Source organism: Crocodylus siamensis, chromosome 1 (genome assembly GCF_052110815.1).
Source record: "Crocodylus siamensis isolate JL-2025a chromosome 1, ASM5211081v1, whole genome shotgun sequence".
In the NCBI taxonomy this organism is placed as follows: domain Eukaryota; kingdom Metazoa; phylum Chordata; order Crocodylia; family Crocodylidae; genus Crocodylus; species Crocodylus siamensis.
Window position 1 is genome coordinate 273,484,552 of NC_143395.1, and position 13,468 is coordinate 273,498,019.

General features: G+C 44.2%; 1 protein-coding gene across 7 annotated transcripts in view; it reads left to right on the forward strand.

Annotated features, from left to right (window-relative positions):
- Positions 1–13,468, forward strand: part of MAP3K15 (mitogen-activated protein kinase kinase kinase 15) — a 135,266-nt gene that overhangs the window by 45,283 nt on the left and 76,515 nt on the right. For all 7 annotated transcript variants that reach the window (XR_016444157.1, XR_016444159.1, XR_016444158.1 and 4 more), the window contains 3 exons: positions 803–996; positions 4,434–4,602; positions 6,851–6,957. Coding sequence is in view for 4 of the 7 variants with exons in the window: in XM_090062613.1 (XP_089918739.1) it covers positions 803–996; positions 4,434–4,602; positions 6,851–6,957 (470 nt within the window). In the remaining 3 variants the exon portion in view is untranslated. The remainder of the gene's footprint in view (positions 1–802; positions 997–4,433; positions 4,603–6,850; positions 6,958–13,468) is intronic.

Sequence of the window (13,468 nt, forward strand, 5' to 3'; positions counted from 1 at the left end):
ATTGCCTGGGGTTATCGGATGACAGGCAGGTTAATGCATTTGTGCCTGAAAACTTGCAAAGAATAATTTTTCCAACCATTTAGCTACAACCAATACTCTTGAAACATTTGGGGTTGGCAATCTATAATACATTCTTTATGAAATCATCACCTACTTCTTTCTTGCCTAGAATAGCAGTTATTGGTTTGTAACTTGAAAATAATTTCCACAGATTGATTTGGATATGTCAGACATCTGTAGCTATTAATGAATAGAATTAACACACACACAATTGTTAGTATCTTGAGCTTGGCCTCTTCACTAAGGTATATGTGTCTGGTGGCAGGAGGGAATCATGATTTCTGATGAAGTCACAAAATTCCAGGCGAAAGATGACATGGAAAAATGTCCCCATTTCATTGTGGCAACTGCTGTTTTTCAGTCACACACACGCAAACAAACAAAAACATTAACAAAACCTGACTTTTGAATTAATCAATAGGTTTATGTTTAGATGTACCAGTAATGCAGGAAAATGTCTCCTAACCTAGGAATTATTGGCCTTGGCATGCCTGTGAATCAGGTTTAAAGTATCTAAGTTGAATGTGCAGAAATGTTTTGAGGTAGACAGATTTTATATTCTACTGAAAATAGTGGAGGGGAAAAGGGAGAAATGGAGCCATGCAAAATTAGTTTACTTGGGTAGCTGTAGGTGCTCACTGTTGTCTCTTAACTAAAAGATTCAGAATGAAGTGGTTCCATCCAATCTTAGCATGTTTACTGCATCCATTTATTTTCTTATTATGTTTGTTTTTCCTCCTAGGCATCCAGTGGGAACTACTATTTCATTCCCTATATAGTAACACCTTGTGCCGATTATATTTGCTGTGAAAGTGATGCCCTAAGGAGAGCCTCTGAGTACATGCAGCCTAATTGGGACAATATCCTGGGACCTCTGTGTGTTCCACTGATAGACAGGTTCATCAGCCTTCTCAAGGACATTCATGTTACATCATGGTAATTTTACCTCATGTGCACCTTGCTGCCCCTGAATAATCTTTTCTAGTATGGGAGGGCCATCTGAACCAGCAGGGTTTGACTTTGTGTTGCTTAATTTTTTGCCAAAAGAAATAGATTAATTTACTGTAAACTGTGCCACAGTCTTGCAGCTGTTGTAGTAAATTAGCTGTGTTATTACGACAGCAATGATTTATACATACTTTCCTGAATTCAGTAAATAAAGTCAGAACTGCTGACACAGCCCTTGGAAATCCAAGTGTAACCTATAGAGCTTGTAGCTGTTACAAGAAAAAGAGTTGTACTTCAGTTTCTTTACAAGCCTTGAAACCAAAGACCATGTGTTTTTCAGCATGAGGTAAGGTGTGCAAACAGTATGGTTTTAACTCTGATTAACTTTTTAGTACAGGATTAGAACTTCTCTATCACTTGACTTTCCTACTCACCACAGTACTACATATCCCCTATATTGTTATAGAATAAAATTGCCAAAACCTGCTGCCAGTCTGTGAGCAGCTGCATAAGGGTGAACACTGGTTCCAGCTTGCTGACATGGGGAGAGAATTTGGCACCCATCTTGTAGTATAGTGTCTTTATGTTTCTATGCCTGCATGCAATGAAGTTCTGGCAAAGAAAATCAGCTTCCCCAGTTTTGGAAGGTTGATTTTAAGGAGAAGGTGTGGGGGTGCATGAGTAAAAATGGTATTCACAGAATGATGGTCTGGGATCCAGCTGCCCCACAGTGATTAATGCTACTTGTTTAGTAACACTTTTTGGTATCCCTCTGTTTGTTAGGTATTGTCTGCTGCCTATCCTGCAACTTTTCCCATTTCCAAATAAAAATATACTGTGGTTTTTGCTTTTGTTGATGCAAACCAGTCCTACTTCTCCATCTATTAACCTATAACAACAAGGCAGCTGCTACATTATTGCATATATTCCATGGGGTGGATAAACTACCTGATATTTCAAGACAGCACCTTTTCAACCATGGTGATTATTCAGATTGTGCCTCAGTTGCACACAAGCTTGATTTGGATCCATGTATACCATGGTTTGAAAATGTGCAATACAGACTTAAATAAGGCTCTCATAAGTATCTATCTTTGATGACTACAAGGTTTTTGGATTGCAACTCTACTCCTGAGCTGAGTTGGCATCATTCCATGGAGATTTAAGTTAATGCATTTTATGCACTATGACAGCTACTATGAAATACTTGGTTCCTGAGGTTTCCTAGATATATTTTATATTAATTTGAAAGTAACTGGATGTAAAATTATGTTTTGACTTTTCTGTTTGTTCTGTTTCATTCACAAGCATATTAATAAAGAGAGTAGATATGAGGATTTGGGTTACTCGTTCAGTATATTGTTTGTTTTGTTGAGGAACGACCAGTCAAACTCTAATCATAAAAAGCCTTATAAAGTGCCTTAGTCATTTCTGATAATGAGATTTTAGATGAGAACAGACAGAACATTTATACTGTCTTCTGTGTCCTTAAACTACTTTTAAAACTTCATGGACAGATGATACAGACTTGTAACCAATATTCTTGATTGGTGTGTCAAATCATCCTGTGATAAAACTGGTTTAAATTGTTATTGTCAGTTAGTATGTCCATGTCAGCTAAACAGAATCACATGTGCCTCCCCCCAGGATTCAGCTGACCCCCTCTCTAACCTGTCCTGCTTTGGAGTAAAGGTACCACGTATGGTGTACCCCTTTATATGTCAGGTGAAAAGAAATTACATCAATTGATTCTAAAATCATAGAATCGTATATAATTATGGTTAGAAGGGACCTCAGGAGGCCATCTAGTCCAACCCCTGTTCAAGACAGGACCATCTCCAACTAGGTCATCCCAGCCTAAGTTCTGTCTAGCCAGGTCTTAAAAACCTTCAGGGGTGGAGACTCCACCACCTCTTTGGGTAACCCGCTCCAGTGTTTTACTACCCTCCTCATGAGAAAGTTCTTCAATCCAATCTAAGCATCCTTTGCTGCAACTTGAGACCATTGCTCCTTGCTCTGTCATCTGCCACCACTAAAAACAGTTTAGTTCTCTCCTCTTTCGAACCCCCTATTCAGGTAGTTGAAGGCTGCTATTAAATCCCCATGCAGTCTCCTCTTCTCCAGATTTAAATAAGCCCAATTTCCTCAGTCTTTCCTCATAAGTCATGTGCCCCAGCCCACCCCCCCCACACTTTTGTTACCCTCCACTGGCCCCCAGACTGACCCCTGGGGCACTCCAGTTGATACTAGCTGCCAACCAGACATTGAGCCATTGTTTGCTACGCTCTAAGCCTGATGCTCCAGCCAGTTTTCTATCTACTTTGCAGTCCATTCACCCAGCCCATACTTCCTTAGCTTGCCTGCGAGAATGGTATGGAACACTATCAAAAGTATTGCTAAAATCAAAGTATATCTTGTCCTCTGGTCTCCCCACATCCATAGAACCAGTCACCTTATCATAGAAAGCAATTAAGTTGCTCAGGCATGACTTTCCCTTGTGAATCCATGCTGGACTTGCCCAATAATGTGCAAAATGCTGCCTTGGTATCTGCATGAGCACATTTGCTCCTTCTGTGAAGAGCTGTCCAGCATCCTTGCCAATGATGATACCTTATGTGCTTCCTCTGTGATCCTAAATAAGACTAAGGAGAACTTTTGATGTGGACTGCTCGGAGAGGACCCAGTGTGAGGGCAGGGCAGCAGAGATCCTGGTGAAAGTCCAGCCCTCTTCTACACAAAAGCCCAGCCCTCTTCTGCACCATGAGTTATCCTACACTAAGTCATGGGAACTTGGGCAAGGGCCAAGACATCTGTACTGACATCAGCTGACATCCAGCTTCTCTCAGTTCAGCCTGTCAAAACACCTGCTGGCTTAGGTATCAATCATGTAGGTGAGGAATTTTAGCATCAAAGAAACCTCTTTCTCAAAAGACCTTCAAACATTTACATCACATCTTTGTGCTGCAATATAAACTGACTCTAGTGAAAATTGTTACTGTGGATTTTATGTGCATCCTGAGTGTGATATTTGTGAAGTAAATGACAGAGTCAGCTAATGCATGACTTGTTTCTGCTCTACTTTATTTTATTAGCACTGTTATCTTTACATCTTTTAAAGATGAAGTATTTAATTTTATTTGTATCACTGTCCACTCTGCTCAGTGTGCCACTTCAATGTTCCCTTTCTGCTTTTTTCCTGATAAAGACATGGATTACTGTGTTTATTTGGAGGAATAACCAAGCAAGGTACATTAAAGACTAATTAAAAATTATAATATTTAAGAAATATTTGTAATGAAATTATATTAAAGCATAAACTGGAATACATGACTCATTCTGATAAGGAAATGTTACTGCTCTTTGGTAGAGTTACCAAATCTTTATTTAGAAAATTCTAACACTTGTTTAATATATTCATTATTTAGTGCATATTACAAGGAAACACTGTTGAATGATATTAGAAAAGCTAGAGAGAAGTATCAAGGAGATGAATTGGCAAAAGAGCTGGCCAGGATTAAACTTCGCATGGATAATACTGAAGTCCTGACTTCTGACATTGTCATAAATTTACTTCTTTCTTATCGAGATATCCAGGTATGTTTCTGAGGAGAAAATAACTAAGATTATTTCCTTACTGGGGTTCACTTTATGTTGGTTTTAATTCTTGATTTCCTGCTTCTCTGGGATTAAAATAAGGTAGTGCCCAAATTCAAGGACATATGATACAAATTCCAAGTGTATTGTAGAACTGTGTATTAGAAGTATTAAATGTTAGAATTTTTAGAGGGTTTTAAGCATAGTCTCTGTTTAGTTTTCCTGTCTCAAAGGAGGGGTATTCACTAAGTCATGGAGTAGCCAATGTGTGGCACAAATGGCATGGGCAGCTTCTGTATGCAGCCAGATTAAGGAGGGAGCAGGCAGCACAGTGGTAGATAATACAGGGGGGCAGAAGGCAGAGCATTAGATCAGTCAAGGGAAGGGAATTGGAGCAGCACTCAGGGAAGGAACGGGGTTTAATTTATGGCACACCTGTCAAAAATGTTGGCTCCCTCTGCCTAGAGGACCATATGAGGTCTCTTTCATCCAAATATGTCTAACTTCCCTGTTGCTACACCTTTTAAATCTAGAAAAATTATTTTAATTAGTTTTCAAGTTTTTAATCCAAAATATAAGCAGTTGGAAACTAAGGAAAGGTATTTTCTGTGATATTGGTATTTGCTGCAAGAATCCAGATGTACCATATTTCAGTATGGCTACAAAAAGGAACATCTGTTTATTTAAAACAGAAAACCTAAATAAAACCTTTTCAGTATAATTTCTTCAGAAATGTTTTTTGCTTAAAAAAACAAAGGCTTCTGTTGACATACTTCCTAACTATCCATCTGTGTGAGGATCTTCCTTCTTAATAGTTATTTTCCTTTATTCTTTAAAATACAGCATGAGTTGTCCTTACAGCAACACTTTTGTCTCCAAATTAAGTATCCGTCAATTGTAATTGGGCTGAGAGAGAGATCGCTACATGGCCTTGCATTATTTTGGGGTATTGCACACTTAGCACACGTTCTATTTAGATTGTAGTAAGCATTAATATAACTTTTTAAAAGTTTCCTGAGCAGTCGCATCTTAATGCTTCCTATGATCTAAATATAGATGTTAGTACTAAACTGGAGTCTTGAACTGGCTCTGGTACAATCCCAGGGCAGAGACTGAAAATTTGAGAGGGCTAGGATCCATGCTGGCATCTCATGGGAGCCAATTCAGCACTCGGGTGCAATGTGGGGGCTGAAAGCAACACTGGCATGGCATGGAAGCTAGTCCTAGTGCCCCTACACTGTACCCAAGCCTTGAAACTGTGTTCAGGCCAGGTGCTGGAATGGCTCTGTGCTGTGCCAGTGTCACTCCCAGACCCCTCACTGCACTGGAGCTTTGAATCGGCACAGCTTGTTGGGCACCTCCCTACACCGCTAGATCCTTTCTAGTTCAAGTTTCTAGTGCAGTAAGGAGGCTGGGAGCCTGACAAACAGCTTTGTCAAGCTCCCCTGCCCGCCCCCCCCCAGCACCAGAATCCCTTGATCACATTATCTCTGTGAAGCAGATGACCATTAGGTCTACACATGTAGGTAATCAGATCTGGAGATAGTCCTTACTGGCAAAGGCCTGACTTCATGATGTTACAGTGGCACTTAGCTTGCGCTTCGCTGATTGAACACTTGGACACTAGTGTTATAAGTACAGTCAGCATATGCTAAGTATAATGTGAAACAATACACTTACTCTCCATTTTGAGCACCCTTTTGTCCTATCACAGTGCATTCAATTTTAGTTTAATAACATATGACTAACTTTATACTTGTTTCATTAGCTTTAGGCATTCCCTCTTACTCTTCTGTAAGCTGTTTTCACTAGATTCATAGATTCATAGGTTGTTAGGGGCTGGAAGGCACCTTGTAGATCATCAGGTCCAGCCCTGTACCCCCTGCACTAGGCAGGAAGACAACTAGGGTTAGGTCATCCCAGCAAGGCGACTGTTCAGTTTCCTCTTGAAAACCTCCAGGGTAGGTGACTGCACCACCTCTGGAGGGAGTTTATTCCACAGTCTGGACACCGTGACTGTGAAGGAGTTTGTCCTGGTATTGAGCCTGAAGTGGCCTTCTAGGCTTGGGCCACAGTGCTTGGTCATTATTACATAAGCTAATTTGATTAAACTTCCAAGTGAAGATGAGGTCTGAAAGGGCCAGATTCATAGCTGCTGCTAAGACTAATACCATTCAACTGCAAATTTTATAGAATGCTTTGTGGTGATTTCTGTGATTGATTGTGGATTTTTCTTATACTATATTAGGACTATGATGCTATGGTGAAACTGGTGGAAACATTGGAAATGCTGCCTACTTGTGACTTAGCTGACCAGCATAATATTAAATTTCACTATGCATTTGCATTGAATCGGTAAGAATAACTGTATTTTTATATTCCCTGCAGGTGTATTTGTATGTGTACAAATACGTTTGAGGTGTGTGAGTAAAATTTTTCTCCTTCATCCCTTCCACACATGGTATCTATGAGAGAAATGATTTTGCTGCAACCAAGTGTTAATTTAGTTGTAGCAGGACAACTTTTAAATAGGACTCTCAATTAATCACAGTTAACACTTGCAATAAATGCATTAACTTGTTCTTGCATTCATTTTTTTTTAATGCGTTAATTGTGGACATGGTTTTGGAGCCCATGCTTGGGCTCTGCTTCACCACCTCTGGGCTGCCCAATGTGAAGTGGTAGCTGCACAGAGGACCGCAGGATGCAGGCATGCACACGGACATAGACAAGCAGCCACAGCCTGCACAATATATGTAGAGCAGTGCCACACTGGGAAATCTGTGGAGGGGGAGGGGCCGGGGGAAGAGGCATGGGGTAGGGAGTGGGGAAGGGGGAGGGGCAGGTGCTGGAGTGAATGGGGCCCTGGGGCTGTGGCAGGTGATGGAATGAAACTGTAGGTGGCTCGTCCAGTTGCTTGGGGGATGGGGCGCGGCTCCCCACCACAATGAGCACCCCTACGGGAGACATTGGAGGGCGTGTTCCCCAGATTTGTGCATGGGGCAGAGGCAGGCTGCCTGCTGCGGGTTGGGGCTCTGCACCCTGCTGCCCTTGCCCTTGGAGCGGCATGACACCATGTTGTGTTTCCTGCAGCTGGGCAGACTTATCTGCTGGGCACTGTGTGTGTGTGTTTGTGTGTGTGTGTGTGTGTGTGTGTGTGTGTTTGTCTCTCACTTCCAAGCCACAGCTCCCCCAACCCTGCTGCTGCCCCTCACTCCTGACCCACAGTACCCTGCATCCTGCCAGGGCATGTGGGCCCACACCTCCGCCCAGGCTCTAAACCCCCCACGCACCCACACAGCCCCCCACATCTTCACAAATTCCCCCAACACACAAACATCCCACTCCCCAACCATACAAAGTACCTGCATAATTTTGCATAATTTTAAGGGTTTTTTTCTGTGGATAATTTCGAGGTTTTTAGCTGTGCAATTAAAATTGTGGTTAATTGCAACTACTTTTTTTAATCATGCAACTAATCATGATCTTTTTTTAATCATTTGACAGACCTACTTTTGAAGTTTAAAATCTCAAAGGATCTTTCAAAAAGTCACCAACTGGTAAAAGAGGCTGCCACAACATAATGGATCTCATCCAGAACCCACTGCAGTCAATGGGAAAACACCCATTAAATTCAGTGGGCTTTGGATTAGACTCATATTACTTAAATGCTTGAGTTATTGGTTACCTCCATTTCTTAATAGTTTAGCAAATTAGAATCATGAGTGAGTTATTGAAGTAATAAGTAACAAGTAGTAATTGAATTGCAACTCATGGGTCATAATGGAGGAAGTAAAGCTCATTTGATCTTGATGGTTTTTACCCTCTCCACCTCTCCTGGAGCAACAGAGGTAGATTTTCTGCATTCTCTCTATATTCTTCTGAGCTGTTTTAAGTTCCCAGAGCATTTACTCTCTGCTGGCTACTACATTTTAAACTTTTTATTTTAAGAAAGCTTTTAGCTTGCTTTATGAAAAACAGGGCTTATCAAAATAAATAATATCAGATTTCTTGTATTTTATTTTTTATTTGAAATCACAAGCGTGAGTGGCAAAGGTAGCTGATTAAATGTAAAATGCCTAGGTGAGTTGTAAGGCTTTTGAGTACTAGTATACTTCATTCTCACTAAAGATTAACACTATGCATTATATAAATAACATATATTACAGAAGATTAAGACCTGACCAACTAATAGTTCTCAAAAATACTTTTCATTTGGGAATCCACATCAAATGAACCTTGTTTCAGTGGGGTTGCACAGCCATCAGTGGTAGACCTGAGAGTAGCGAACGTTTATTTTCAGCAATGGCTGTTGTTTGGTAGAATCTACAAATGGACATCAAGATTGGGAAAGGGATAAAAAGTTTTATAAGGAGAGGGCAGTAATACAGTGTGAACCTATTTGCATGGTCCCATTTGAACAAGATATGTTAGAATTCAGCCAAATACAAGATTGCACATTCAGTAAGAAAGAACACAGGACGTGTCTACAGAACTGGGGAGAAGGGCTTGTTCTGGAGATGTAAAGGATTTAGGGGTCAAAGTACACAAACAACTGAATAAGCTTTTCCAGTGTGAGGCTGTTGTTTTTTTTTTTTTTTTTTTTTTTTTTTTACAACAGGCTAATACATTCCTCAGATGTATGCATACAGAAGTAATGAAGTAATTTTACTTCTAGACATGATATTTATGAGACTGATACCGTTAGATTGTGTACAGTTTTGGGAAGAGTACAGAAAAGAGAAATAAATATTATATGAGGACTGAAAAACTGTACAGTGAGAGACTTTTAAAGAGACCTGTTGACCTTAACAACAGGGATCCAGGTTTTCTCTGATGATAAAAAAAAATCAAAAAAAAAATCCCCAATTTTCGGGTAAGAAAGTAACCCAAAATTCACATTTTTCCATGATTAAAATGAAGCGCCACTAATACATATACATACTGTGTGTGTGTGTGTGTGGTATGCATGCATACCTTGGAGTAGCAAGAGGCATAACCCTATGCCACCGCCCCTGCTGCTGCCAGTGCAGCATGGGGCTCATAGCGGCAGCAAGGAGCTTTCTCACATGACCCTGCTCTGCCCTTCTGTGTGGGGTCCTGCCCACCAGGCTGGGAAGGCCCAGGGGGAGGGCAGCAGGGCAGGGAGCCTAAGTCTGCACCTGCTCCCACCCCACCTCATGCACGGGTGGGGCACGGGTTCCCCTTGCCCTCTGGGAATGTGTGCAGTGGCAGGGAGCTGGCTCCATTCCCTGTCCCCTGGATGAGCCTACCAGGGCCTTGTGACAGCCCCAGCCCCAGCCAACTCCCTCCCTCCCTCCCTATGGGGATCCCAGTTCTCTCCCTCCCTGCCACCCAATGTAAGTGTGGGAGCTGGTCTCTAGGCTGCCTGGCAGCCATGTGCATATATATGTATATGGCATCCCTTGCCTGACTGCCCTTCTTCCAGTCCCCCTAGCCTCTTGCAGGCTGCAACTCTGCCAGTCTGCAAAGGGCTCTTTGCAAAATAGACAAATCTGCATTTTTCTCTGTTAAAATGAAAAATCTGCATTTTGCTCGGGCAAAATAGTAAATCTACAGTTGTTTCTGTTTTTCCATAAGAAATGGAAAACCCAGATATCTGATACTGCTGTGCTCCAGAAGCCTCCTGTGTCTTATGTATCAGTGTCCCCGAATGCTCGAAGTATGGGGAAGAAGCAGGAGGAACTCGCCCTCCTCCTAGCTGTCACCAGCCCTGACATAGTAGGGATCACAGAAACGTGGTGGGACTCATCGCATGACTGGGCGGTGAGTGTCAAGGGCTATAGGCTATACAGGAAGGAAAGGTGGAGGAGTAGCACTCTACATCAAGGAGGAATATACTTCCTCGTTAATTAGCATGGGGGTAGAGGGGGGGCACTCTGAGGTGCTCTGGGTTAGAGTAAAAGGCAGTCCAGGGGAGAGAGACTTAACGGTGGGAGTCTACTATAGACCTCCCAACCAGGGAGAAGAGCTCGACCTGGAATTCTTAGGTCAGCTTACAGAGGCAGTGAGGGCTAAGGATGTGGTCATCATGGGGGACCTGAACTTCCCAGACATCTGCTGGGAGGAGCAGTCAGCCAAGTCTGATCGCTCACGTCGGTTCTTAGCCAGAGTGCAGGACCTCCATCTAACCCAGGAGGTGCACAGTCCCACCAGGGGAGACGCCTTGTTGGACCTAGTGCTGGCCACGGGTGATGACCTGGTGAGGGGGCTGCGGGTGATGGGCCACCTGGGAGACAGTGATCATCACTTGCTGGAATTCACCATCCAGCGTAAGGTGGCAAAGGGCTGCAGCAAGGCAACAGCCCTAGACTTTAGGAGGGCTGACTTCAACAAGCTAAGGAGGATAGTTGGGGAAGCGCTGAGGACCCAGAGGGGAAGGGAATCAGATGTCGAAGGTGAGTGGTTGCTCCTTAAGGAGACGATCCTCCATGCCCAAAGGGAGGTAATCCCAACAAGGGTCAAAGGGAGCAGGAGGGCACATAAACCCCCATGGCTCACTAAGAGCATCCGGGAATGTCTCCTTGCTAAAAGGGAGGCATATACCCAATGGAGAGATGGGGTCATCGCCAAGAAGGACTATGTTATAGTCGCCCGAGGATGTAGGGGGGCAGTCAGGAGGGCCAAGGCAGAGTTGGAGATAGGACTAGCTTCCCGGATTAAGGACAATAAGAAGTCCTTCTTCAAATACATAGGGGGTAAAAAGAGGGTCCCGGGTAATGTGGGGCCCCTGCAGGACACGATGGGCAACTTAGTCATCACGCCAGATGACAAAGCTAACATATTTAACGATTTCTTTGCCTCTGTCTTCCTAAGTAGGGACCAGTTCAGCCACCTCCCTGCTGGCCCCCCCTCGGGCCCCGAGAGAGACACGCCTGGGCCAAGGGTTAGCGAGGAGTTAGTTAGGGTACTTCTGGAGAGGCTGGACGTGTTCAAGTCCGCTGGTCCGGACGATCTTCACCCTAGGGTTCTACAGGAACTGGCTGAGGTCATTGCGGGACCCCTGGCACGGCTCTATGAGCACTCGTGGTGCTCTGGCGAGGTGCCGGAGGACTGGAAGAGGGCCAATGTGGTCCCTATCTTCAAAAAGGGAAAAAAAGAGGACCCGGGAAATTACAGGCCAGTTAGTCTGACCTCAATCCCGGGTAAGCTCTTTGAAAAAATTATCCTGGCACACATCCAGGAGGGCCTTGCGGGGGAATGCATGCTCAGGGGCAACCAACATGGGTTTATCAGTGGCAGGTCTTGTCAGACCAACCTGGTGGCCTTTTACGATCAGGTCACCAAATCATTAGACGCAGGGGTTGCTGTGGATGTAGTCTTTTTGGACTTCCGGAAGGCTTTCGACACTGTCTCTCACCCTGTCCTCATCAAAAAGCTGGGAGACTGTGGTGTCGATGCCCACACGGTCAAATGGGTTGCCAACTGGTTGGAGGGCCGCACCCAGAGGGTGGTAGTGGATGGGTTCTTCTCGGCCTGGAGGGATGTGGGCAGTGGGGTTCCGCAGGGCTCGGTCCTCGGGCCCGCACTGTTCAACATCTTCATCAGTGACTTGGATGAGGGGGTAGAAAGCACCCTGTTCAAGTTTGCTGATGATACTAAGATGTGGGGGGATGTGGGTGCACTAGAAGGGTGCAATAGGCTACAAGCTGACCTTGACAGGTTGCAACGGTGGGCGGATGAGAATAGGATGGGGTTTAACACTGATAAGTGCAAGGTGTTGCACATGGGGAGGAAGAACCGGCACCACACTTACAGGTTGGGGAACTCCCCTCTTGCCAGCACGGAGACGGAAAAGGATCTTGGAGTCGTCATTGACTCCACGATGAACATGGGCCGGCAGTGTGGGGAGGCAGTCAAGAAGGCCAATCGTACCCTGTCATGCATCCACAGATGCATCTCGAGCAGGTCCAGGGAGGTGATCCTCCCCCTCTATGCGGCACTGGTCAGGCCGCAGCTGGAGTACTGCGTCCAGTTCTGGGCGCCACACTTCAAGAGGGACGTGGACAATATGGAAAGAGTTCAGAGGAGGGCCACTCGTATGATCAGGGGTCAGCAGGGCAGGCCTTATGAGGATAGGCTACGGGACCTGAACCTGTTTAGCCTCCACAAGAGAAGGCTAAGGGGGGACCTTGTGGCCTGCTACAAACTGGTCAGGGGGGATCAGCAGGTATTGGGGGAGTCCCTGTTCCCCCGTGCGCTGCCAGGAGTGACCAGGAATAACGGTCACAAACTGGCGGAGGGTAAGTTTAGATTAGATATTAGGAGGCGCTACTTCACAGTCAGGGTGGCTAGGGCCTGGAACCAGCTTCCAGGGGAAGTGGTGCAGGCTCCTAGCCTGGGGATTTTTAAAAGGAAGTTAGATGAGCACCTTGCCGGGGTCATCTGACCCCGGGGCTCTTTCCTGCTAAGGCAGGGGGTCGGACTAGATGATCTACCTAGGTCCCTTCCGACTCTAGCTACTATGAAACTATGAAACTTAAAAATGACGGTAGAGGTGCTTGAACCTGAAGCTTATCGAACAAGCTTTAGTTGAAGCACCCCGCCACCATTTTTAGGCTCAGGGATGCTGATACATGAGACGCTGCAGTGTTTTAATTTAGAGCAGCTCTTGCAGCCACTCTAATTAAAGTACTTGCCTCCCACCCCGCCCCCAGACCATGTGTAAAAGTGCCCTTGGAGACTGTAAAAGTTCCACCAAAAAGGATTTGGCCATTTTGAAAATGAAGTTTTCTGAATTTGTTTGGTTTTTCTTTATCTAAAACTCTCAAAGGATACCTTTATTGCCTCAAGAATTGTAATGTAGAAAGTTAAAATTTATCAGAAAAGGGATATTCATTGCCCT